At 61.9% G+C, this 26038-nt stretch overlaps 3 protein-coding genes across 8 annotated transcripts in view; all 3 read left to right on the top strand.

Moving 5' to 3' along the window:
* The window catches only part of MATK (megakaryocyte-associated tyrosine kinase), a 29674-nt gene extending 23507 nt beyond the window's left edge, over positions 1–6167 (top strand). For all 6 annotated transcript variants that reach the window (XM_026068964.1, XM_026068962.1, XM_026068963.1 and 3 more), the window contains 9 exons: positions 290–509; positions 2638–2731; positions 2835–2900; positions 3531–3630; positions 4195–4279; positions 4561–4634; positions 4757–4952; positions 5509–5595; positions 5764–6167. In XM_026068964.1, the coding sequence (XP_025924749.1) occupies positions 290–509; positions 2638–2731; positions 2835–2900; positions 3531–3630; positions 4195–4279; positions 4561–4634; positions 4757–4952; positions 5509–5595; positions 5764–5946 (1105 nt within the window). In that variant the 3' untranslated portion in view covers positions 5947–6167. The remainder of the gene's footprint in view (positions 1–289; positions 510–2637; positions 2732–2834; positions 2901–3530; positions 3631–4194; positions 4280–4560; positions 4635–4756; positions 4953–5508; positions 5596–5763) is intronic.
* Positions 6168–7053: 886 nt separating this feature from the next.
* LOC112967618 (complexin-3-like) lies at positions 7054–10721 on the top strand. Its single transcript, XM_026068966.1, has 3 exons — positions 7054–8537; positions 9533–9620; positions 9989–10721. Exons 1-3 carry the CDS (start codon positions 8386–8388, stop codon positions 10202–10204), a joined length of 456 nt encoding a protein of 151 aa, XP_025924751.1. The 5' UTR covers positions 7054–8385; the 3' UTR covers positions 10205–10721.
* Positions 10722–20149: 9428 nt separating this feature from the next.
* RAX2 (retina and anterior neural fold homeobox 2) lies at positions 20150–24298 on the top strand. Its single transcript, XM_026068981.1, has 2 exons — positions 20150–20400; positions 23844–24298. Exons 1-2 carry the CDS (start codon positions 20155–20157, stop codon positions 24285–24287), a joined length of 690 nt encoding a protein of 229 aa, XP_025924766.1. The 5' UTR covers positions 20150–20154; the 3' UTR covers positions 24288–24298.
* Positions 24299–26038: the final 1740 nt, after the last annotated feature.

Genomic DNA, 26038 nt, shown 5'->3' with positions numbered 1-26038 from the left:
CGGCAGGTGCTAGGCTGGGTGGCTCTTCCCCAGCACAGTGGGGCAACTGAGGGGAGCAGAGCAGGCTGCGGCCATGCCCTCATGACAGAGGGACTAGCTGAGGCCAATACCTGGCTCTGAAGGCCCCTGGTTGTGGCTACCCAGCTTGGGTGGGCCTGATGGGGAGGGGATTTTATGGGATTGGGTCTGTATAGCCATGGTGCAGGTTGGCCGGGGCGCTGCTCTCTTCATCTYGCCGCTGGAGCTGTGGGGAAGCACATCAGCAGGCTCCACGGCCTTGTTTCCCCAGCTGGTTCCACGGGAAGATCTCAGGGGTGCAGGCAGTGCAGGAGCTGCAGCCCCCCGAGGACGGGCTGTTCCTGGTGCGCGAGTCCATCCGGCACCCTGGCGACTACGTGCTGTGTGTGAGCTTTGGCAAGGAGGTCATCCACTACCGCGTGATATACGAGGAGAACATGCTGAGCATCGACAACGAGCAGCGCTTCTGCAACCTCATCGACATGATTGAGGTCAGAGCCCCTTCCCTGGGCAGAGAAACCCACTGGGACCAAGTGCCCTGGGCTGGCCATGGCTGGGAACAAGGGTGGTCAGTGTAGATCAGCTCAGCACACAGTGAGGAGGCATCCTGTGCAGAGGACCAAGGATGGTTCATACCCACCAGTGCCTGGACCACTCTGGTTCCCSCCTTGTACTAACACTGCCATCTGTGCGATGGCACAAGGAGCCAGTCTGGCTGCAAACAGGTCCTCAGGCTTTGCAGGATCTTTTCTCCAAATTGGAGCCTTCTGTGTGCTGATATTAGTCTCTCCTGACTCTATTACATCCTGTTTGAACTGTGTGGGGTCACACAGAGCAGTGGTAGGTCCCTGCCCTTTTTTTCCTGGTTACTTCCCAACAGTCCCAGCCTTGACTGGCTTTTTGATTGCTCCTGAACACTGAGCTAAGCTGCTCACAGGGCAGTTATCAAACCCTGTGAACTTGGGGTTATTTTGCCTTCTGTGCCTCATGGCACTGTCACCTCATCCCCGTTGTACCTGAGACCTTCTGCAACTGTTTATGGTTTACATTTGATTTTATCTGCGTAATTCCCTGTCCCTGGGAAAGGCTGCCAATTCTCCACTTCCAAGCTGACTTTGGGTGTGTTGAACAGATCTGTGATGCCCCATGAATAGCCTCGGCTAAGAACTGGCCATTCATCCCTACCCTGGGCACCTTGGCCCATGCAGCCTGTKGTTGCTGGCCTGTATTCCCCATGTCCTGCCCACGAAGCAACTGTACCCACAACAGCTCTCATACCCTGCCCAGGGCCACATTCCCCTATGTTCCTGCTAATTTGGTGCTTCACGCAGCAGCTGGGCTTATGACATTTTGATAAGTTAACATCACCATTGCCTCTTCCTCCCCTTTCCTACCCTGGGTGATGTGTGACAGGCACAGCATGAAGCGCCAAATCCTACCCTGAGGTTCAATACTACTTATTTTAGCAATTTGCTTTGAAAGCTTTCCTACTGATGCTTGAGAAAGGCTCTTTAGCATATCTGCTGTGAGTGGGGGGGACCTGCCTCGCTGCCCATTGCAAACACCATGGTTTTCATTGAGACACTTTGCCATGCTTTTATTGCCTTTGGGATCTCTGTCACCTCTGGATTGCTAACTCTGCAAGGCTCCCAGACTTCCTAGTGCTGGCTAATTTATTGTTAGCTCTCATGCTCTTAGCAACCTGTTCCTCAAAATCTTTTTGCTCTGTTTTATTACTGTTCTGTATTTCATCTCTGTGGATTTGTAGTCTCATATATTTTCCTCATTTGGATGTAACTTCTGCTTTTGGATGTGTCCTTTCCCCTTACAGCTCCCCTGGCCCTGCTCTTTAACCATTACAACTGTATTGCTCCACCGGGCGGTATTTCTGTTTCCATTCTGCTTCTCAGCTTCTGGAAACCATCTCTCCACAAATTCTTTATCCTCAGCCCTGCTCCTTTGAACTTATTTCTGACAAGTGCCTTTGTTGCAGGCCATTCTCATTTCAGAGCCGAGCTCTAGCACGTGGAGCACGCATGGGTTTTAACGTGCTGCAGGGACAGAGGAACTGTGTGCGCTGGGCCAACAGCTACCACCCAGCCCTTCAGTAGTGCCCCTTATGGCTTCCCATTCGTTACGGTGTTTCCCTCGCGGCACCCAGAGCAAAGCCATGCGCAGGAAGCTGGACCAAGCCACAGGTCGTGAATAACAGTCTGTCTCTAAAACTGCAGCAGAGCAGAAGGAAGCAGTGTCTGCTTTGCACAGCCTGTGGGGTATTTGGCCCTTGGTGCCACCAGGGGCAACAGGACAGCCTCTGGGCTTTGGCTAATGCTCAGGGCCAAGGCATGGCCATGCGCTCCCCTCTGTGGCTCTGCACAGGATGGGGAGCAGTGATTTCCCACAGGAGCTGGAGACAAGCAATGGTGGGGGAAGCCGTCTTATACATCTTCTTATACCATCCTAGGAGGATAGGCTCCAGGACAGCTCTGAGCCCCAAAGTAGTCAGGGCCCTGGGGGATGGAGCAGAGCCTGGTCTCTCAGCAGAGCTGTACACTCTGGGGCAGGACACTCCTACCACATCACAGCATCATCTCTGTCTCTGTGTTCATCCTTCTGCAGCACTACATGAAGGAGCAGGGAGCTATCTGTACCAAGCTGGTGAAACCCAAACCAAAAACTGGCATGAAGTCGGCTGAGGAGGAGCTGGCTAAAGGTAGGGGATGGTGGGAGAGGGCCCAGGTCTGTGCTTGAGGGCAGGATGTGGCATGTCTGAGCTCTGTGTGGTCCTCCTAACCTGCCCTTGTCCCTGTGCCCAGCTGGCTGGTTACTGAACCTACAGCACCTCACGCTGGGAGACCGCATCGGGCAAGGCGAGTTTGGAGGTAGGTGAAGAAATGGAGCTGGATGTTCATAGAGACCCCTGGAAATGGGCTGGTTGTGGCCAGGGAGTGTGAGTCAGGGCTGGTCCAGCCCTGGCTGCACCCAGAATGGGAGGGGAGGGACAGTACCAACACAGGGCAGTGAGGCCACCCGCTCCATCCCTATGTCCCCTCGGGCAGCCCCAGAGATGTCCCCAGAGCATCCCCCACATCCTCGCTTCCCCCAGGCCACAGATGCTCCTGTGAGCCCATGCCATCTGACCTGTGGCAAGAGACCAAGCCAAGGGTGACAGCAGGAGATGGCATGCAGGATACCCTTTCCACCGTCCCCACACAGCTCCCATCCTGGAGGACACATTCCTGCTTGGCCCCACAGGCAGGACACACTACCCCAGCATGGTTAATGCCACAAGGATGCATGTCTCACCCTAACCCACCAATGGCCCCACTTGTGCAGACATGAGCATCCCAAGAAATATCTCCTGATGTTCTTCCTGGGCCCTCTCCCCCTGCTTGTCCTGGCCAGTCCACAGCTCAGGGGGATCAGCTGGGAGCACCCAGCTCAGCCCATGGGCTTACCCCATCCAGCAAGCACAGCACTGTGCCTGATGCCCCCCTGTACCCCCTTCCCAGATGTCCTGCAGGGCGAGTACATGGGGCAGAAGGTGGCCGTGAAGAACATCAAGTGTGACGTGACTGCCCAGGCCTTCCTTGCTGAAACTGCTGCCATGACGTGAGTGCCCCATGTGGCTGGGGGGGGTGGGTATGTACAGCCTGTCCCTGTCCTGGACCCCAGGGATGAGCAGAGGTTCTGGGGAGGCCACACTTTAGAGGTCCCAGGGGACAAGTTTCCAACTCTGGGAGACCTCACGGTATCCAGTCTGCCTGCTTCCAATCCAGGCAGCAGCATTTGCCCCACCAGCACTGTGCTGGATGACTATTTAAATCACTGCGTACCGCTGAGACAGACGGTCCCACTGTGGGCCTGTGCTCAGCCCCAATGCCCACACCAGGACACAGCTCTGGGCTTGTGCCCAGGGGTATCCACAGCACCAGAGGAAGGGCAGAAGTGGGGGACAGGTTACCTTTGAGCTGCAAAGTCCCATGTGGCAAAGTCCCACATCAGGACTAGACTGCAGAGATGTGCCCCCATGTCCCCTCATCGCCCCCATCATGCCGAGGGCTTGCCCCAGGCACACATACGCACCCGATCCCCACAGACACCGCTGTACTATCTCTGGCACCAGTTCAGCTCCATCCTCCAGGCACCCCCTTGACATTGGTCCCCTCATTTCAGAAAGGTCCGGCACAAGAACCTGGTGCGTTTGCTTGGCGTGATCCTGCACAATGGCCTTTACATCGTCATGGAGTTCATGAGCAAGGTGAGAGCACCCAGCCCCGGCACAGGCTGGGCCAGCACCTCTTCTCTGACGCAGCCAGGCCTCGGCCAACAGGACATGTTGTGATCTGGGGACAAAATCCCTGGTTTGGGGCTTAGTTGAAATTTGCCTGGGGCTGGCTCCAGCCTGACTCTCAGGGAACAGCACCTGTTGCGAAACCTCTTCCTCATGGAGGAGACTGGGACAGTGAAGGCCCAGCGGGAGGTGAAGTCTCCAGGCAGTCCCATCCCCTTTGCCCTTATGTGTTTCTCCTTCTCTGTCAGGGGAACCTGGTGAACTTCCTACGCACACGGGGCCGGGCGGTCATCCAGACCAGGCAGCTCCTCCAGTTTGCTCTGTGAGTCAGGCTTCCTCTCCTCCCATCAGGGCAGCAGTGGGGATTGGTGCTCTCGGTGGCACCCCGCTGGGCAGCCCTGGGAAGACACGTGCTGAGGCTGTGTTTTGCCTTGGCTGCTGCAGGGACATTGCCCAGGGCATGGACTACCTGGAGTCCAAGAAGCTGGTGCACAGAGACCTTGCAGCCCGCAACATCCTCATCTCTGAGGAGAATGTGGCCAAAGTGAGTGACTTYGGTTTGGCAAGAGTCAATCCCAAGGGCACAGATACCACCTTGCTGCCCGTGAAGTGGTCGGCTCCGGAGGCTCTGAAACACAATGTGAGTGATGGAGGAAAGGGCTGGGTGGCCTGGGGTACCTTCATAAAGCAGCTTGTCCTCTTGGGGCCCCCCTGCCTATACCCACCAACTTCAACCCCTCAACCTGTCACCGTCCACACCGTACACATAGGGGTCGCTGCCCCAGGGTGGCTTCTTTCGCAGTCAGCCCCACGTCTCCCAAGATTTGGGCTTTGTCTTCCCACCCAATACACACTCTTCCTGTTGCACAGTGGAGAATTAGGGCAGCTCCTGTGGGATGCTGCAGGATGGAGCAGCTGGGACAATGCTAGGCACAGTGTGTCAGACGCAAGGCACTACCGGTGACAGAGGGCTGTCACAGGTAGGGAGGGTGTTCTGCTGGGTGCAGGGTTGAGGTCAGATGCTTGGGAGGGAACAGGAAGGGTCCTAGGTCACTGCAGCCAGGGAGGGATGCAGAGGGGAGAGGTTTGCATGGGGAAGTCAGTATTTCTCCCATCTTTTTCTTGGAGAGGGATGGGGGGTCCAACTTAGCCTGCTTTTGGGTTGCTTCAGACTCCCTTTCCTCATGTCGCTGCAGAAATTCTCCTCTAAGTCAGATGTCTGGAGCTACGGCATTCTCCTGTGGGAGGTGTTCTCTTACGGCCGGGCACCCTATCCCAAGTTGGTGAGTGTGGTGAGGCACTGGGCTGGCCCAGTTCTCAATGTTGGGAGACGTGTGGTGTGGGTGACACCATGGTGGTGAGATTCCAGCTCCCCCAGCAGCCAGGGAGAGCCTCTGGCAGGGCAGGAAAGGGGAGCAGAGATGTCCCACCTCACTTCTCCTTCCTCTCAGAGCCTGAAGGAGGTGACAGAGATGCTGGAGCAGGGGTACCGCATGGAGGCCCCTGAGGACTGCCCACCTACCATCTATGCACTGATGAAGAGCTGCTGGGAGCTGGAACCGGGGAAGCGGCCGTCCTTCAAGAAACTCACGGAGAAGCTGCAGAAGGAGCTGAAGCATTTAGTGGACGTTTAACCTGCTGTCCCCCCTCCCAGAGTGCACAGGGCTCATGGCCAGTAACCCACCAGACATAGCAGGATTGGAAACAGCACAGCGAGGGGAGCACGGCACATCTGGGCAGCGTGGTGGCCTAGGCACTTTTGTCTCCCAATAAAGATGGGACAGAAGCTTCAGCATGGCCCTCTCCTCCTCTGGGATGCCTGAAGAGGAGGCAACGGCCTTGCTCTATCTTGATATGGGGTCCTTCTTCCTGCCTCTCCCTTGATGAGCTCTGCACACACCTCTCACCTGTGGGGACAATACACATGGCCTGGTGCCCACAGTTTGGGCCACTGAGAATGGTGTCTGGCTGTTATCCAGCCCCAAGTCTGTCCTGATAGCTCCCAGCCCCATGGCCAGGTGGGAATGGAGCCCAGGTAGACTGTGCCCTGCCTTGGGGAGGCTGGGGGGAGGGATGAAGGACCTGCCTCATGCAAAGCAGGGATGCACACATCCAGTGGCCCCCAAGGCCACTCTACCCCCACCCCCCACCGTGCCTCGGTTTCCCCTCTATACAGGCTCCTTGCTGCAAAACTAAGAAATGAGTGGTGCCAGCGTGCTGGGGTATTAATGTCTGCTGGGATTGTGCCTGCGTCCTGGTGCTGAGCAGGAGCTGGGGCGGGATGGTGGAGATGTGTGAGCCTGCGCATGAGCTGTCTGCACCCAGCCAGGGCCTTTGGACCTGCTGTGGCTTCTTGCAGGGAGATGCAACAGGGCTGGGCACTGCTCGAAGTCTCCACTCTGCCCTGCCATGCTCTACGAAAGGCCATGGGATGCGTCCTGCCACAGAGCAGCTTTCCCTCAGCGTTCACCCCGTTGTCTGGCCCTAAACCAAGAGCCCTCATCCCCCATGGCCCTGCTGTGCTTTCCGTGGACTGCTTGCCAGCTGCAGCTTGGGTGCAACCTGTGCTCAGAGCTGGGGTATCGATGGACCCTCCGAAGCTCTGGGTGGCCCTGGGCCCCTGGTGCCCCCAGGAGTTCTCCCTACCCAGAGCTGGGCTGCAGCAGATGACAGAGGTGAGTTGCACGTGTGCGAGGGTCCCTCGGGGGGGGGGGGGGCTGCTGCTGTTTTGGAGCTGCACCTCCCTGGTGATGGGGAGGGGACACCTCAGCCCTCTTGAAGATTAAACCCCCTCCCCGCAGAGCCTAATGCCCAAGATGGCCGGTGACTCCCATCCATCACAGAGTCACCAAGCACAGCCAGCTAAACCACCCGGATTTGGGTTTTTTGATTAAACCAAAGAAATTAGTTCACCAGCATCTTTAAGCCTCTGGGCTCAAATTAGGCCTAGCCATCGCTGTTGGGCTGTCCAGCTCGGGGCCAAGCACGATGCTTGGCTTCCCAGCAAAGGCAAGGAGGAAGGTTTGCCGGGGCTGAGGGGGACCCTGGAGAYTGGGCCCTCGAATCCTCTCCCCGCACAGCCCGGCCACTCTCGTCTCAGGGCCGCAGCTCTGCGTGCGGCTGGGGATTATTCTTTTAATCAGACTCTGTATGGGAAATTGCTTGCATATAGATTACAGGAGCAAGGCACGTCCATGGCCGGGGGCTTCCCGCGGCCAGGAGGGCTGACTCGCAAGCAATTCTCGGAGCACGGATTAACAGGGGCGCRGGGGTGCGTGTTCATGTGTGTGTGTGTCGGCCCAGCATCTTGCCTCCCATTCTTTCAACCCTTGATTGAGTTTTTCCGGCTAATCCTCTTGCATCCCCTGTGCTGGCTTCTCGCACCTCCGACCCCGCCAAGCAGGCAGGGGTGGCTCTGGGCACCCATGAGCCCCCAGYGCAGGGCTCCCGCGGCTGGATCCAGCCCTGTGGGCACTGTCCTCTGCCAGGGACCTGTGCAAGGGGGCTGCAGGGAGACTTTGCCTCCTGCAATCAGAGGAGCATCACCAGTGGCTCTGGCTCGCATGTGGCCGTGTGTCTGTCCCTTGCTAACGGGCCTGGGTGGCAGGTGGCTGATGGCTGGATTCTCCTGTGCGTCCTGGGCTGCGCCTCGCTGTGTGCAAGGGCTCACCTCTCTGCTAGGGCTCCCTTTGCACCCACTGGCTCCACCTGGAGCCCCCCAGGGTGTCCCATGACCCTGCTGTCCCCCCACGCTGCCATTCCTGCCCCAAGGCACCGGGTGCTGCAGGGTGCTGCATACCTGAGGTTGCCACTTCGAGGCTGTCCTCGGTTTCCGGGCCCACCCAAGATCTGTCCCCTGAGGCTGGCAGCACCCTTGGGTGCAGAGAGCAGTGCGAGAAGGTCTTTCCACACAGGTGTCTGTGGCTTCCCCTCCTAATGCCTTAATCCATCCCTGATCCGCGGGAGCCCCTGGGGCAGCTGGTCCCGCTGACCTTGCAGTCGGCAGGCCCTGGGCAGGGACCCGGCAGCGCTGGGCACCGCGGGGGCACGGAGCGCCACACAGCCATCCACCCATGGCCACCTTTTTCACCACAGCCTTGAAGAGCTTCAGGGGGGCCGAGGAGGAGCCTAAGGAGCCCCCCAAGGATGGGAAGGAGGCTACTCTGCCCAACGGCATGGCCCGCGAGGAGTTCGAGGAGTACCAGCRGCAGCTGCTGGAGGAGAAGTAAGGTTTTGCCGGGAGCACCAGTCTCCTCGGGGTAGCGGTGCCCCTGCCAGCAGTGTCAGCGGGGTGCCCCATGCACCGGGAAGGACCAGACCTGGGGTTCCCCTGTCTCCCTGCCTGGTCCCCGGGGTCCTGGTGGGTGGGAGCATGGCAGCGAGTCCCAGGAGTGGGGAGGGGAGAGGGTGGAGGCAGCGGGGGCAAGGGGCAGGAACAGCATGGATGCACACGAGTTTGCTGTGCCTCTCAGAGGCTCTTTCCCAAGGTTTGGGAGCTCCCAGCGTTGCCCTATGGCCTTGGATGCTGACACAGGGCAGGACCAGCTACTTGGCTCTGCTGGAGGTGGCAGGGAGCACCCTGGGTGTCACTGTCCTGGAGCAGTGGGTGCCCAGCACCGCTGTTATCCCGGCACCCCTGGCTCCAAGGGACAGCACAGGCCATCGTGGTCTTGCACTAAGGTCCTACTTCCCCATGTCCTGGTGATTTGGGGAGCTGCTGGCCCAGTGTCAGGGAGGTGAGAGGCCACAGGGGAAGGAGCAAGTCCCYCTGGAGAGCATCTTCCTTGAGCATCTCCACCAGGCACTGGGGCTGGAGGGGCACCGTGGGTGCCCTGCCCTGAAAGCCCCCACTTGCAACCCTCACACGGTGCCTTTGCACCCTTCTGGCCTCACCTCCGACCCGAGGCTACCGCAGCCACATGGCTGGCAGGGGACGGGGAGCTGGGGCCAGGCGGATGCAGGTCCCAGGCGTCACTGGAGCAAGCCCGTTGGGGGGCGGCTGCATGAGCACCCACGTGTGCCCTGCGCGGGCTCTGTGCACCTACATGCATGCACCACAACTCGCACGGGAGGGCAGGGCGAGAGGGGACGCCTTTGCCAGAACATTGTCACCTCCATTTGCACGCACGAGGCAGCTGGGGCATCGATGCCCAGTGAGGACTGCTGAGTGCTGGGGACTCGGCCACGGCTGCCGTGACAGTGTTGTGCTTTCCGCTGCAGGATAGAGCGGGACAAGGCCTTTGCGCACAGGAAAGCAGAGCGGGCCACCGTGCGGATGCACCTGCGTGACAAGTACCACCTGGCCCAGGTAAGGCCGGGCCCCGGCCATCCTCAGCGGGATGCTGCCCCCTGCCTCGACGCACCGGCATCCCGGGGGCACCCGGACCCCTGGCCCTGCAGAACAGCCCCGGGCTGGACGCCTGCCGGGTCTCCCCATGGTGCCCCGGGACGGGAGGCTATTCCTGAAGAGGGCAGCAAACTGCTGCTGTCTCCATCCATCCTGTCTGCCTGCACACAGTCCAAACCCGGCACTGGACAGCCCCAGCATCCTCCCGAGCATCCCACTTCTCCAGGGGCCCCGGAGCTGGGGAGCACCCAGAGTAACGCCGAAGGCTGCCCCAGGGCTAGGAGGCACCGGGGTTTGGCCGCTGCCCTGATGCCGTCTCCCGTTTGCAGGACGAGCGGGACAGTGCCCAGCTGCACGTGGCAGGTGGCTCGGTGGAGCTGCCGGAGGAGCTGGCCGCCATGGTGCGAAGTGAGGAGGAGGAGGAGGAGGAGGAAGATGGGCCGCTCTCCTTCCTGACGAAGCTGCGCGAGGTGGATTTCCAGGCACTGAGGGGCCGGGCGCAGGACACCGTGGAGGAGGTGAAGGAGAAATGCTCCTTGATGTAGCTCTGGGCTGCCTGCTCTGCACCGGACGCCCCCCACCCATGGGTGCTGCCGATCTGAGGGCCAGCRGGTGGTTCCTGCTGCATCAAGGCTCAGCCCCAGCTCCACAAAGCCCTCGAGGCTCCTAAATTCCTTCAAATCCCTGGCTGAACCCTTGGGGGAACAGATGGGACATAGGTATTACAGATGCCTGGGGGCCCATCACATGCTGATGGTGGGCGTGGGGCACCACTGGCCATCCCCACGCCCAGCAGGACCCTGGTGGCCCCCCAGCCCGCAAGCTGGCCCCCAGCCCTCTGCTCTGCCAGGAATGCTGACTCCAACCCTGACATCCCACCCGTGGGTGCCGGGATGCCGGGCAGAGAGTGGATGTCTGTCCCACATGGGTGTCCTTGGCCAAACCCCCAGGCAGCAGAGGTGGCCGGGTCTCCTGCTGCTCCCGTCGGCCCCTTTCATTACTGGGAAACACCTTTGGGGCCTCTCTCGCCATTCGGCTCAATAAAGGCGGCGTTTGTCGGGAGCTGGCTGTTGTTTCTGCAACGGGGGCATCCCTTGGGAGCCGCGCTGGGAAGGTTCACGGCAATGAACGGTAATCCTGCTGCAGGCCACGGGTCCCTCGCTGCTCAGCACCTCAAATCCAGGCAGCAAAGGGATCCCTTTGAAGGATGGCTGGATTCTCCTGTGCATCCAGGGGTTATCTACCGGGCGAGAGCTCCCCTTTTATGTGCGTTTAGCAGGTAGCACGGGCTTAAATGCTGCCTCGCAGACACCTGGCCCCGGAAGGCTGCAGGCTGCTGAGATCACTAATACCTGCTTATTTTAGTGAGGTCTAATCGGCCTGAATCGCCTGTCCCCGAGGACTAAGCTAGCTGAACCCTTGTGAAATGTGCCACCAGGACTGGCCCCAAACGGCACCTCCCAGCTGGGGCCGGGGCCCGGGCGAGTCAYGCTGTGTTTGCATGAAAGAAAGGACGCGTCGAGCCACCCCAGCACGGGGGCCTCCATCCTCCCCGCGCCAGGGCCATCTGCTCCGGAAAGGCTTGCCGGGATGTCGCTCCCTTCGGGGCTTCCACAGCTCCCGCGGTGCCTGGGACTGGTGGCAGAGCCGGGAGGTGATGCCCGAATCCAGCGCGCTGCCGGATGCAGCAGACCCCAAGCCCGGGCAGGACGTTTCTTGCTGGCTTCTGGTAGCCACCAGCGTGAGCACAACTGTCTTGTAGGTGGTGCGAGGAGATCGGAGCTGGCAGGGGACAGAGCGGTGGCAGGCAGGGACCAGTCTTGTCCCCAGCCAAGACACTTGCTTATGGCACATCCCCACTCCGCATCCGTAATCTCTTCCTACCTGGCACCTGGATTTGCAGTGCCGTGCAAGGTATTCTTAGCCCGCAAAGCCCAGGAGGAGAAGGGCAGGAGGGGCCCGAGGTCCAGGCAGCCCTGGTTGGTCCTTGGGGACCCTGACCGAGAGATCCCTGGAGCTGCAGTCGGGAATCTGGGGGGTTTTCCTCGCTAGGGTGAGGCAGGGATTGTGCAGCCGAGCTCATCACTGCCATGAGAGCTACAGGCCTCAGTTTTCCTGGTCGGAGTGACCCAGCACCTGTGGGAGACATCCAGCTCCAGCAAGGAGGTCCCCAAATCCACATGGTACCTGGCCCCGTGGGGAAAGGGACGGGAGGTACCAGGGACCCCCAGAGGGCAGGACGGTCCCCGAGGCTGCACAAGGCGCGTCCCGCTCTCAGGCTGGGGTGAGCCCGCGGCAGCGCCAGGGCTTGCGAGGGGGGGGGGACGACACCCTGCTCAGGCGTCGCTTCTCCCCAGCAGGCGCCGGAACGGAGATTCCCCCGGCCGGTCCCAGGGGCCGGTGACTGCGGAGGCATCACACGGGCTGCATGGCTGGAGCGCAGCAGGGCCTCGACCCCTGGGAGCCTCCTCATTCCTACCATCCCTGCTGTCCCTGCTATTCCTGCGTCCCTGTTGTCCCTGCCATCCCTGCTGTCCCTGCCGTCCCTGCCGTCCCTGCCATCCCTCCCGTCCCTACTATCCCTGCTGTCCCTGCTATCCCTGCTGTCCCTGTCAAGCCTGCTATCCCTGCCATCCCTGCCATTCCTGCCGTTCCTGCATCCCTGCCATTCCTGCYGTTCCTGCCATTCCTGCTTTCCTCTGTCCAGCCTTTCCACCAGACTTGCAAAATCTCCCATTTGGGGACACAAATCAGGCTCTGCTGAATGCGACGAGGCCATATCCCCGCTAGCTCCCCAGCCGGGGCCTGGATCGGACCCGCCGGAGTCCCGTTTCCAGGCCCCCCGCTCCCCGGGGTGCTGGGCTGGGGCAGGGCTGGGGCTCGGCGCTCGGCACCGCTGGCACCGCTCGGGGCCGACACGGCCCCCGCGCTGCCGCCAGCCCCGTGYGCTGGGGTGGCACTGGGGGGCTGCCGGCCCCCCGGCCCCAGCACAGCCACGTCCCTGGGGACAAGTGACACTGGGAGAAGGGACGAGGCAGCCCGGAGCGCTGCCACCCAAAATGAGTGTTTTGCAGGGGAGCCGAGGGGGTCGCAGTGCCCGGACCCGCCGGGACGCCCCTCGCCGGCCCCCCGGCGCAGGCTCCTCCGTCCCCGCTCAGCTCCGGGGCTGCAGCGCCCGGCTCCCAGTGCTCCCAGTGCTCCCAGTGGGGCGGCGCGTGGGTTCCCAGCGCAGACTGGACCCGGGCCGACGGCGCCGGGGGGATTCGGGTCAGGACCCTCCGCCAGGTCTCCGTGGCTAATCGTCCTGCCCCCCCCCGCCGTCCCCACGCTGCCACCTGCCTCGCGCTCGGCACCCTTTTGGGTCACTCCTGCCACCTCCCTGCCTGCCCAAGGCCTCTTAATGAACTAAAAAAGTGATAAATCCCCGGGCGAGCTGGTCACGTGAGGCCGGCGGCCCCCGGCGGCCCCCGGCCCCGACCCCCGCCTCCRGCCCCGCCGCCCCCCTAAGCTGACGCAGCGTCTCTAAGCGTTAGCGGCTTTGCCTCCTAATAGGATTAGGGAGCTTTAAAACTGTCATTTGAGTGAACTAAACCCCCTGATACTCTGCCTTGCACCTTCTTAACCAATTTGCCTTCAATTAGGGTAATTGGGAAACTAGCAAAGAAGTATAGCATTAATATTTTAAAGTGATGAAGCGATTACAGGCCTCGGACGAGGAAGCAAATCAATTTGCTATCTGCTMCTAAAAGGCAATTATAATCATTTGTCAAATAAGCCTGCTGCCCCCCCGGGCGGGAGCCAACACCTTAAGGGGGTTAGCGGGGCCGGYTCCGCGCACACCGCCCCGGCGGGCAAATCCAAATCCGGGCCGCGGCCGGGCAGGGCAGCTGGGCAGGACTCCGGCCCCCCGGCTCCGAAAATTAGCCCCCCCGGCTCCCCTGGGGTGCGCGCTCGACTCGTGCAACCTCGTGCCATGGGGGGACACGGGGTGACAGCCGCGCCGGGGGTGTCGGCGCGATGCACGGCGCGGTGTCCGGGCATCTTTGGGTTTAGCGGTTTTGGGGGGGTCCTGGAGGCGCGTTACTGCCCAGGGCTGCCCCGGCTGCGTGGCCGCCTTGTCCCTCCACCGTCCTACGGGTCTGCACGGCACRGGGCGCCCGGGGTCCCCCAGGGCACGTCCGCGTCCCCCACGGTGGTGTCGGGAAGCCACCAAGGGCCACCGGAGCAGGGGACCAGGTTTCTGCTCRGCTTTTCCCCCCGACACGGCGGCCTGAAAACAGGCTGGTTTGCACGAGCGTCGCCCCGCGCCGGGACGAGCACGCGGCGGAGACGCCCGCTTGCACCTCCAGCCGGTGGCCGAGGCGGCCGCAGGGTCCGAATCAGGGCACTGGGGTGGCCGCGGGATCCGCCGGCGCGGGGGGGATCGGCTCCCCGGGGAGGGCACCCGAAAGCGCCGCGGTGGCGCTGAACATCCGAAAGGGGAACCGTGCAAAGAAGAGGAAGGGAGTGGGAGGAAGCCGAGACGCCGGCTGAGCGCTGCGGCGCTCGCAGGTGGCAGGAAGAGGCTTTCGGAAGAAAGTAGAAGCGTGCGGAAAAGAAAGGGGCAAAACGAGACGGAGCGAGCGGCCGGGCAGGGCGGGAGCCGCCGAGGGATCCTTTGGGAGGGGAGGCCCGAGGGGGAGCCGTGGGATGACCTGAGCTCTGGCACGTGCAACACCGTGCACCCAGCACACGTCGCCCAGCCGCACCAGGGCTGAAGGTGACACTCCCGTCACAGCAAGGGCCATCACAGACCCGGCCCCTGGGCTCCCTTGCTGCCTGCGACTGTCACGACGGGCCTGGACTGGCTCCGGCGGGACGCTGGGGAGAAGCAGGGACAGCAGCGGCTCCATCCAAGTGACCCTCTGCCACAGCAAGGACACATGGGGCGGTGGTGGCACCACGCAGCTCTTCAGCCTCGAGCTGGCACTGGGCTTCGGTGGGGACGGACAGGGGGATTGCTGCCGTCGTGCCAGTGCTTTCCTGGCCTCGTGGTTCCTCTGCTTTGCCTCGTGCGAGGGGACAAACCTGCCCTCTGCCCCAGCCGCCCGCACCTGGTCCCCACACCCTGTCCCCATCTTCAGTCCCCGTGCCCAGTCCCCACAACTGGTCCTTATGCCTGGTCCTCATTCCTGGTCCCCACGGCTGGTCCTCATGCCTGGTCCCCACACCTGGTCCTCGTGCCTGGTCCTCATTCTTGGTCACCATGGCTTGTCCCCACACCTGGTCCTCATGCCTGTTTCCCACACCTGATCCTCATGCCCAGTCCCCATGCTTGGTCCCCAGACCTGATCCCCACATCTGGTCCTCATGCCTGGTCCCTGTGCCCCATCCCCATGCCCAGACGTCATGGCTGGTCCCCACTTCTGGGCCTCATGCCCAGTCCCCACGCCTGGTCCCTACGCCAAGTCCCCATGGCTGGTTCTCATGGCGGGTCCCCAAGCCCGCCGCCCCCCCCGTCCCCCGTCCCCGCAGGGTGCCTCTCCCCGGGGCCGGGGATGCTCCCCGAATCCCTAAACCCGGGAAAAGCACCGCGGTGCTGGAAAAGCCGAAGGAAACTGTTTCCCTTTCTCCCTCCTCCCCCCACCGTCCCGCTGCCTTTCTTCTCCTCTCTCTGGGCTTCYCATTCTTTCCCTCTCCCGTAATGAGGGGATTACAAGGAAAACTCCAGCAGGACGCCTTTGTGGGGAGACAATCCGAGTGGGGAAGGCAGTTCCCGTCTTTGTCCATCCCCAGACCCCCCCGGCCCCCGCGCCGGAGGGACGTTTAGAGCAATTACTTGTCCAGAAAGTAACTGTCAATCATTCTTAAAGGGGAAGGCCTCCAATTAATAACCTCGTCTTAATCCTTTGGACTCGTTTCCAATCTGCGGGGCCTGGTGACATCTGCGACGCTAAATAAAGATTCTCCCGAGCCTCAGCGCCGCGGTTCCGTGACAAATAAGACGACTAGAGGGAACTTTGGCTGCCAAGCTGCGAGATCGGCGAGGTTGAGCCGCTTGTTTGCTTCCCAGGAGGCACCGTCAAAGTTAAATACTCCTGGAAAATCCAAGTCGGGCCCAGCAGGTAACGCCGTTTTGTGCRAATTCGGGAGCAGGCGCCGGGGGCAGGAGCGCCAAAAGACGGCGTGTCTCCCGAGGGAAAGCGCCGGGATGCGCCCGTTGCAGGGGGCTCGGGAGCGGGYGCCGGGGGGACCCCGAAAACCGCCCAGCAGCGGCCCCGACCCCAGGCTCCCCGCGAGGGTGCTGCTCCCGCCGGCACCGAGCGCAGCACCCCGGGGCCGGGCGGCAAAACCCGACCCCTGCTCCCCATCTCGCCCGCCGGCTGCTAAAGATGGTTCATCCGAGCAAGTCCCGCGCCGGCTTCTTCCTCGTGGCTTCCTTCCCTTGCTCGCCTGCGGGAAAGATCACTCTGCAAAGCCCCAAAACCTGCAAAATTATCAATTTGCCCAAGCCTCAGGGATGTCCCGGCCAACTGGGGAGCACCCAGGATTCCCAGGCCAGGGAATGCCGGGCTCCGAAGGGGGATAATGTTATTTATTCGTCCGGAGCATTTGCTGCTTTCTCGCATCTGGAAAGAGAGAGGTTTCGCACCGCTCAGCCGGGGCTCGTTGCTGCGTTTTTGCGCTTTTTGGGGCTCTTTAACGTCAGGCAAACAGCTCTGCTCCTTTTTAAACTGCGGAGGGGGAAAAGCGCGTTCCGGAATGAAGCAGAACAGAGGGAAATCCTCCGGAGACTTTGTGCCTTGGCAGTTTTCCCCTCCAGTTTTAAAGCTTAAAAGTGCTTAAACTCCCCAAATTGCCGCYGTGACCACCAAGGCCGCAAGGAAACGCCGGATCCACCAAAGAGAAGGAAATCAGCTCTTCCCGTTGCCTTAGCCGCTTAATGAGGCTTCCAATTTCCGGGAAGCATTCCTAAAACACTTGGAAAGAGCAGCGGTTTCTTCTCTTCAGGGCGATTTCCTAAAGCTTGGGGACGAGCAGACACCTTTTCCCCGGGGCGGGCGGCCCGGGAACGGGGGCGGGATGGAGCTGGCGTCCCAGGCCTGACCCCGTATAGGGGGCGTATATACCCCTATATCCTCCTGAAGTACATCTGTGTCCCCGCCACCCCTGCCCTTTACGCGACCGTTTGGGAGGTCGGGCTGCTTTGGCGAGAGCGACGCGGATGGAACCGAAATAGGAAAAAAGGGGCACCGGGGCCACGCGGGGTTGGGGATCCCCCCTCCAGGGTCATCCCGCCGCCTCCCAAAACAAAACAGCCAGGAAAATCCAATGCGTGTGAAAATCCATAGCGTTTTCTGCCGAGAGCCAAGGGGCTGGGGAAGAAGGGGCCTTTTCGGCAGAGGCATGGAGCAACCCGCTGGTGGCAGGGTCCGAAGCCGTGGGAAGCCCGGGCCTCTGCACCCCCTTCCCAGCGGGATGACGCCTTTCTGCCCCGCTCGGCAGCGAGCCCTTTCCCTTATTTCCTGTGTTTGTTGCTCCCGCTTTTGTTCGGCTTCGTTATTTTTCCGTTATTCGTTTAATTCCCTCGATTCCTGTTCCCACCCTGGGGATTAGTCGGTCCCTTCTTTCGGGGTGGGTTTTGGGGCCGCCTTTGCTTTCAGACGGGCTCGTGGCGTGGGTGCCCGGTCCTACACCTCGGCCCAGGGCCCCGGCCGCGGGATCGTCCCCCATCGCCCAGTGTCGCCCCCGTCCCCCCCATCGCCCCATCCCACTCCCGTCCCCCCCATGTTGCCCTGCCTGCCCCCATCCCTTCCCTCSCACCCTGCCCTTCTCCCATCGCCCCATCCGTCCCCGGCCTCGGGGCATCGCCCGGTGCGGGAGGACGCGGGGGGCCGGCGGAGGCCGGGGGGTCCCAGCCCCAAGCCAGGCGCCAGGGGCTCACGCTGCCTCTTCCTTCTCTCCCTTCCCTTGCAGATGCTGCGCCGCGCCAATGCGAAGAGGGTGAGCGAGAGCGGCACCGGCACCGGCCCCCGGCCTGGACACACCGCCCCCCCTCATCCGGTGACACCGGCCCCCCCCGCCACAGCCCCCCCGGCCCCACACCCAGGCGGAGCTGCCGAGAGCCCACGGGGCAGCGGGAGGCCGTGGCCGGTGGCAGGACACACAGACGCTGCACCGGCGCAAGCAAACACTGTGCACACAGACGCTGCACACCCGCTGCATGTGCTGCATGCACACACTGCACGCTGCACTGCACGCACTGCACGCACTGCACACACGACACCGAGAACACAGCGGGCACTGCACACAAGCACCGTGCACCCGCTGCCTGTGCTGCACGCACTGCACACGTTGCACGCGCAGACGCCGTGCATGCACTGCACACGCACACGGATATCGTACGCCGTGCACACTGTGCACACAGAACACAGGGACGCTGCACACACACTGCATGCGATACACGTGCTGCGCACGCACGTGCCGCACGTAGGGAACACACCCCGCGCCCACCCTGCGCACCGCACAGTGCACACACTGCGAACGCCCTGCACACGCACCCGCGGTGCTGTGCATGCGCCACTGCATGCGCGCGTCGCAGGCGGACGCTGCCCACGCGCTGCCCACGCGTCCCGCGCACAGTGCACGCACGTGGCCCAGGCTGCACCACACACGTGCTGTGCAAACACACGTGCGCGACCTACCCGCCGCACGCAGCTCCACGCACACGACACCTGCCGCACACGTGCCCCACGCTCGGTTGGCGGTAACTGAATTTTTCCCAAGGTTTCTGCCGGGGCATCTCGGCGGACGGGCAAAGCAGCCGGCGTCTGCCGCAAGCACCTTTCCCTCGGCAGAAATACCCCAGGATTATGTATTTCTGCCTGATTTCCGTGTTTGACTAGATCCCTGTGGTAGAAAAGGGCCCTTAATCCTCGGCAAATACTGCAGAAAGATTGCAGATACTGGATAAAAAGCTTAAAGCTGAAATGTTGCAAGGGCTGAAAACGCTTATAAACATGCAGGAAAAGGTTATTAGCTGGGGGACGGAGCCGCGGCGCTGGCGGCGGGCCGGGGCGGCGCGGCGCTGCGGACGTCTCCGTCCCCCCGTTTGGGTCGAGCGCCGGGGGGCGACACTGATTCCTCCCATTATTTGGGTCTGGGCTTGGCGCTTTAGAGTAATTGCAAGATTCGCGTTCGTATTTTAAAAGCGGGAGGCCAAAACGCTGCTGTGGGCAGAAATGGGTTTAGCAGCAGCCCCGTTTGGCCTGCGGCATCTCGGTGCTCGGGCAAAGGCATCGCCAGGACCCCCCCGAAACCGTGTTAGTGGGTCAAGGCCCGTGGGGAGGCTGGAGGCCAAGGAAAAGAGCGGGATGGGGAGAGCCGCGGGGCTGGAAAGAGGAAGGCGACTCCAGGTCGGCTCGCTTTCACGCCGGCACAGAGAAGCATTTGCATCGGTTTTCAGAGCCGGTAGTTTAATAAAATCCCACGGCGGTTTTAGGTGAAATGTAATTTTTTCGAGCTTTCGTTTGCTCTCTGATCCTCTTGGCCTTTGTAGCCTGAGCTCCTCTAATCCCGCATGCTCAGGTGCCTTTTTGAGGTAGAAATTGGGCAACGCCGCTACGGAAAACACAGGCGGAAAACGCAGCGTTGCCAGTCAAGGCGCTCGGGCAGGGCGGCCGCATCCGAGGACTCCTTGCTCTGGCAGCGATCCCGGCGCCGGCGGCCCCTCGGCAGCCCCGTTTTGCCCTGGTGTTCGCGCCGGGCAGCAGGCAGCAGCGGCCCTGCCTGCGCCTCCCCTCGGGGTGCTGCCTGCTGCCCTGCGCTGCCGAGCCCCAGCACCGGCTCCGTGCACCCAGCCGTCGTGCAACCCGCTGGGCCACGTTGCCCTGCGTAAATCCTCTTGGATAACGCCACACCGGGATAAGCGTGCCGGCAGGAGAGGATTATGCCTTTGCATAACCAAATAAAGAGGCGGCGCGGAGGGGCTGTGCACCCCGTTCCTGGGCCAGTTCCCCCGACCCACTCAGCCAGCCACCTCCGGCCCTGGGATCTGCCCAGCCGGGTGCCCTGAGTGGGTGCCAGGGGCCCGCGGTGCTGCTTCATCCACGCTGGGTGCAAGGGGTGCAAGGGGTGCACGGGGTGCGCTGGATGCAAGAGGTGCGCTGGGTGCAAGGGATGCACTGGGTGCAAGGGATGCACTGGATGCAATGGATGCACTGGGTGCAAGGGATGCACTGGATGCAAGGGGTGCACTGGGTGCAGCGGTGCCCGGGGTGCAGCAGGTCCCGGGTCTCACGGTGGCACTGCAGCAGGACAGGGTCCCCGGGCTGACGGCAGCTCCGGGCCGGGTGTCGCGGCCGGGACCCGACGCGGTGGGAGGTRCGAGCAAACTTTGCTCCGCAAACGTGCGGCTCCGGCGCCGCTTCTCCCCCGGATCGGGGCAGCCCGGGGCACGATGCCACCAGCGCCTCGCGGCCCGGCTGACCCCGCTGTCCCCTTCCCAGGCGCCGACATGTTCCTGAACAAGTGCGAGGGGGAGCTGGGCGAGCCGCAGAAGCCGGGTGACGGCGAGGGCACGCCGCCGCCGGCCGCCGCCGAGGAGGAGCAGCCCAAGAAGAAGCACCGCAGGAACCGCACCACCTTCACCACCTACCAGCTGCATGAGCTGGAACGAGCCTTCGAGAAGTCCCACTACCCCGACGTCTACAGCCGCGAAGAGCTGGCCATGAAGGTCAACCTGCCGGAGGTCCGCGTGCAGGTAGGGGGGACCCCGGCGGGTCCACGCGGCCGGCGGGAGGCAGGTCCATGCCGGGTTAAGCCCGGCTCTGCTYGGCAGCCCAGGGAGCCGCCTGGGCTCAGCAGAGCTTCGCTCTGCTCCCRCAGCCTCGCTCCGGGCCTCAGTTTCCCCTTTTCTTGAAGATGGAGTCACATCTCCAGCCTCCTCCTCACCCAGCCGGTAGGGTGAAAGTTTCCTTATTGTGCTCCAAGGGGTGGAAAAGCAGGGGAAAGACCAAAAAAAMCACCCCAAAGCTTGCCTTTCCATTTGCCACCTCCTGCTTTTAAAGGCGAAACTTCTTTGCGTTTGGGATCGGAGTTTTCCTGGGAATTTTCCCAGCTCCCTCCGTTCGAGGAGGCCTGTGAAGTGTTTTACCCAATCCTAATCACGGCACTTGAGTTTTCAATGCGCTGCAGGCTGCTTTTGCAGTGCCAGCCTAGAAACGCCGCGGGGCTGCAGCCCTGGGGCACTAAAATAAGCCCCGGCAGCGCCGAAATGCAGCCAGCTTCGGGGTGGCGGAGCAAGAGCACGGCTTAGCTTGGCACCAGAGATGAAAACCATGTTAAACTGTCAGACCGTTTAAGGAGACTGCCGAGATCTCGGCCACGACGGGGATGCCGGGCTCGGCGGCCGGTCCCGCGTGGATCAGACCCGGCCAGGGCTGCATGTGCTCAGCGCAAGGCCACCTCCGGGGCTTTGCCGTGGGCACGTGCGGGTCCAGCCCCATGTTCTGCTCCGGGGTGGCCGTGGGGCGATGCAGGTGCTGGCCTCGCACGGGCCGTGCGTTAGGGAGAGGGTCCTGCCCCCGGCGCGTGAGGTCTCGGGACGGGAGAGCGGAGCTGAGATTTGGCTCGGCAGGTCGGCGCTGCCCCGGGCTCGGTGAAGGCTCAGGGCAGGCGGCTCGGCCAAGGCTCGTTCCCTGCAAACCGCGCGCCGAAGTGGGGCYGGATGGCGCCTCCCTCCTCGGGAAAAAGCACCCTAATTAAACAAGGCGAGCTAATCGTCAGCACACGGACACGGAGCGAAGGGCTCCCCGGTTCAGCCRGTCGAGCTGCAATGCGGCAGAGACCGAGTTTGGGCAGGGAGATGGGTTTTAAGTGTTTTACCCTGCCCTTTGCACCCCGAGGCTTTCGCAAGACACCGTGCACAGCTTTATTGCATTTTACAGGCAGAGAAACGGAGGCGGAGAAGGGAAGGAGCTTGTCCGGGCTCTGTGGGGAAGCAGTGGGACTAAGGGGAAAAAAAACACCGTCTTTGCTCCCGTGGTTTTCCCCAGTACGTTTTTCCTACAAGACGTAGCACAAGGGGGAGAACGCGCTGCCGGAGACGGCGGCCGTGCAGGCTGGGGAGACGCTGAGCCGCCGTGGGGGAGCCCCACCGGCCGGCTGGTGAAATCCAGGCAGGGTCCATGCRGCGCCTCGTCGCTTGCAGCCCCCGGTGACACCCGAGAGGGTTCGGGCACCGTGGGAAAGCAGGCTTGGATCCGGGTTTCCCGCTTGGAGGAAGCCTTGCCCTCCATTGGAGATGTGCAGACTCTCAGGGCTTCGTGGATTTGGGATTTTAAGGGCTCGGAGCAGAGCCGCTGTGGTGCCGATGGGCTCAGGGAGAGGGCAGGTCGTGGTGGGTAGTTGCTTTTATCAATTCGGCTGATGTCGTGGGAAAGCAGCCAAACTCCGGGCACTCGTGATCCCWTTCAGGTCTTTAGGGCTGGGAAAGCACAAGAACCTCAAAGACTTGGGCATTTCAGACTTTCTGGAGTGTGACAGTTCCTGGAATACGGAAAGTTTGTAAAAGTTGGAAATCTTTTTCTTTTTCCTGGGCTTCAGGACAAAGCTTCTAGGTACACGGCTCGTTCAGGAGAAGACCCTGCTGTAAGCGCAAGTAGGGATTTACAGTTCCTAGTGACTTGACGGTCTCCAGACGTCCCCCCTCTCCTCTGTGCTGGTCCCAGTGCTCATGGAGCCAGACGATGAGTCAGGTCAGGGAACCAGTCTGGGTGCAAATGTGTCCTTTTTCATCGAGTTGGTTTTCTGCCGGATCAGCTCCAGGCTCCGTGTCCCTGGGGCCAGGTGGCACCAGTGCAACCCCGGGCACGAACGGCTGCAGGTCAGCAGGTGCTGAGCTGCCCCTGCCATCGGAGCTGTCCCAGGACTGGATCCATGTGGCGGTGACATCCAAGTGCTGCTGGCATCCGTGGTGACCATCGCAAGGTTCCCGCCTGCAGATCTGCCCTGAAAAGCGCCGCAGGATAGAGACGGCCCCATCCAAGCTGACGGAAACGTGTCCTGAGCAAACCAGGAGGACGAGGCAGCCCTTCAGTTTTCACTTGCCCACCAGTTCTGCTTTGGCCAAGGTGACACAGGGGAGGATGGTCRGAAAGTCCCTGATCCCTCCTGCCACTGGATGGGAAGCCACAAGGACGGGGACAGGCTGGTACTTGCACGTGGAGCCAGAGGAGATTGTGGTGCTCAGGTCAGACAGACGAAGGACGGCAGGCAAACGGAAGGAAAATGGAAAGGAAATTGAAGAATCACAAGCATCAGAATAGCCAGGAGATGGACAAAGAACTGATCTCCTTACAAATGAATTGAGTTTTCCAGGTCTYAGCCTCATCCCTTTTGGCACACGTCAGAAAAGCCCAAGACRACATGGCCTTTGTTTGGGAGGTGCAGACAATGGGGTCACATCCACGGAGCAATCTGAGCAAAGACCAGTTTGCACCAGTATATTCCAGTACCAATGAGCAACTGTGACCGGCCTGTGGGAGACACMCMCCCCCCCTTCTCCTCCCAGTAAAATTTTACTGTCTCTTTGCATTACGAGACAGGATGGAGGAGACCTCTCACCCTGCCCTGCTCGTCCTTGGCACCGTGCCCCGTGCTGCTGTGGGCTTTGGGGACACAGTGACCAGCACATCCCACTCGCACACATCCTGCTGGTGTCCACATGTGGCGTTTGGGTGCTGGCTCTAGCTATCTCCATCCCATCTCTCTGCTCTTCTTCTGGCTTCGGAAAGAGGGATCCCTTGGGGATCTCTGCCCCGGGCTAGGTCATGAAAACAAGCTGTTACCAAGGGGCTTTTGAAGGCCAAGTAATGTTGTGACAAGTGTCTGGGCTGTTTCCTCGGTCTGTGAGAGCATCCCCGCAGAGCAATGAGGGCAACGGTTGCGTTCAACGCGTTCAGTTATATATCTGGGGTTCGTGGGAGAGGTTTAGCAGAGGCGCATGGCTGGAGCCAGGGAGGACACCCTGCGTGGGGCACAGCGCATGGGGCACCTCTCCTGGGGCACCCTGCATGGGACACCCACGTGGGACACGGTACACAGGGCACTCTGCCTGGGGCACCCAGCATGGGCACCCTGTGAGGGACACGCTGGGACTGGCGTGGCCTCCACGAGGTCACCGTCTCGCCTCTCCCCTTGCAGGTCTGGTTCCAGAACAGGAGAGCCAAGTGGCGGCGGCAGGAGAAGATGGAGGCCAGCGCGATGAAGCTCCACGACACCCCCATGCTGTCCTTCAGCCGGCCCCCCATGACGGCCAACATGGGCCCCATGAGCAMCTCCCTCCCGCTGGACCCGTGGCTGACGTCGCCCATCTCCAGCGCCACYACGGTGCACGGCATCCCCGGCTTCCTGGGCGCCCCCCAGGCCCTGCAGCCCCCCTACGGCGGGCACTCCTTCCTCAACACCCCCCCGCCGATGGCGCAGGGCATGCAGCCCGTGGCCCCCGCCGCCTACCAGTGCGGCACCACCTTCGTGGACAAGTACCCGCTGGAGGACGTCGACCAGAGGAGCTCCAGCATCGCCTCGCTGCGCATGAAAGCCAAGGAGCACATTCAGACCATCGACAAGACCTGGCAGCCCATTTGAKGAACGCTCCCTTCCTCCCCGCGTCCCCCCGGAGCCCGGCTCGGCCCCGGCACAGGTGACCACCAGGGCGGACGAGGCGGATGATGCCAGGATGCTCCTGGCCACGATGCTGGTCCGACGCCGGTGCATGGGACGGTGCCGGGGACAGAGATGCTGGCCGCATCCATACTTCCCGTCACCAGTGGTGGCAAGGAAGCAAACGAGGGTGCTGGGAAGCTCCCGGCCGCGGGCGAGCACCCCGAYGGCCTCCCAAAGCCCCTCCGCGTCCCCTCCGGGCTGCGCTGCATTGGACCACGTTGGCAGATGCGTAAAGCGGCTGGAGCCGCGGTGCCAGCCCCGGCTGCGGATCCTTCACATCTTCCATCTGAACGTTCCCCCCAGCCACCAGCCACCCCAGGACAGAGGGGACAGTGCAGGTCCGGCTCAGGCCACCCTCCCAGACCCAGGGAGCGGAGCAACCCCCCGACCTGTGCCTGGGAAGCGGAGCCAGGCGGGACCCAAACGTGGGGCTCCCGGCAGCTCCGGAGCACCCGGTGCCCTCTGGGGCCAGTGGGAGCGAGGGCGTTCCCATCCCGTGCAGCCCTTCCCCTTCCTTTTATTATTAATTTTTTTTTAATGCTGCAGATTTCAACAAAAACAAACAGAAAAGATCTAGTTTCGTAGGGAGTCCTCGGGGGGGGGGTATTTTTTTAGCTGGGTCGGGGCGCGACGCCGGTTGCGCAGGTAGAGCCGACGGCACCGAGAAGGCGGTTGTATCCCGAGTAAAGCGCTAACTGGAATCGCTGCCGCGTGCTCTGGAGTCGGGCCGTGCCGGCCGAGACCCGCGACGCAGTAGCGGTGACGGCGGCTCGTTAGCRGCGCCGTCGTTAGGGCCGCGGGGTCGGAGCTGGGAAAGGAGCGTTCGTGGGAAATCGRCTTTCCCTTGTCTCCGCTTTGCATCCCGGCGGAGACGGGAAGAGCCGTCCCGGGGTGCTCGCCGCCTTGGGTGCCAGCTGCCAGGCGGTGGGGACCCACCAGGGCCACCGCACAGGGGTGCGCATGGAGGGGGGGGGGGCCGCAGCCCGTTTTACCCACGGCTGGTGCTTCCCAAGGGCTTCTCCGTCCTGCCCTGCAGGAGCAGGGACACAAGGAAGGTGGCAGTGGTGGATGTGGCCACAGTCAGCTAGAGATGGGATTTCAATGCCAGGCGAGCAGCGTCCCATCACCCTTGGAGGGTTTCCTGGGATAAGGGAAAAGCCAGGCACGACGGTGACCTTTACCGGAGCAAAATGCAACGTTTCCCCATAAAATTTTTCCAGCTTGGCACCCAACGACGTGAGGCCACCACACAAGGCAGACACACCAGCCCGTCCCCCCCCCGGCCCCTGGGTTCGGAGGGTCTCACCCCAATCGACCCACCCTGGGGACGAGGGGACCGAAATTCCCGTCAGCCCCGGGGTCAGGCGGGAGCAGCCGGGATGCCACCGGCTCTGGCAGGCCACTGACCCCGGCGAGACCCGGCTCCTTGTCCCTTGTCCCCCCCCCCGCCGGCCGCTGCTGCTCGTCTGCTTCGTTAGTGATGATTAAACCCTTAACGACCCATTAAACGCATAATCGATGCCCCCCTGCTCGCCAGCCCGGCTAATGGGCCGGGGCCGAGCTCAACGGGCCGCGGCGGGAGATAATGAAGCCGGAGCCGCGGAAGTAATGGGGTCCAAGCCGGGGCGGGGGGGAATGCACGGAATGGGGGCCGCGGCTCTCCCAGGCCGTAA

Source organism: Apteryx rowi, unplaced genomic scaffold, assembly GCF_003343035.1.
Source record: "Apteryx rowi isolate R43461 unplaced genomic scaffold, aptRow1 scaffold_283, whole genome shotgun sequence".
NCBI classification, from domain to species: Eukaryota; Metazoa; Chordata; class Aves; order Apterygiformes; family Apterygidae; genus Apteryx; species Apteryx rowi.
This window is presented reverse-complemented; position numbering and strand designations above follow the sequence as displayed.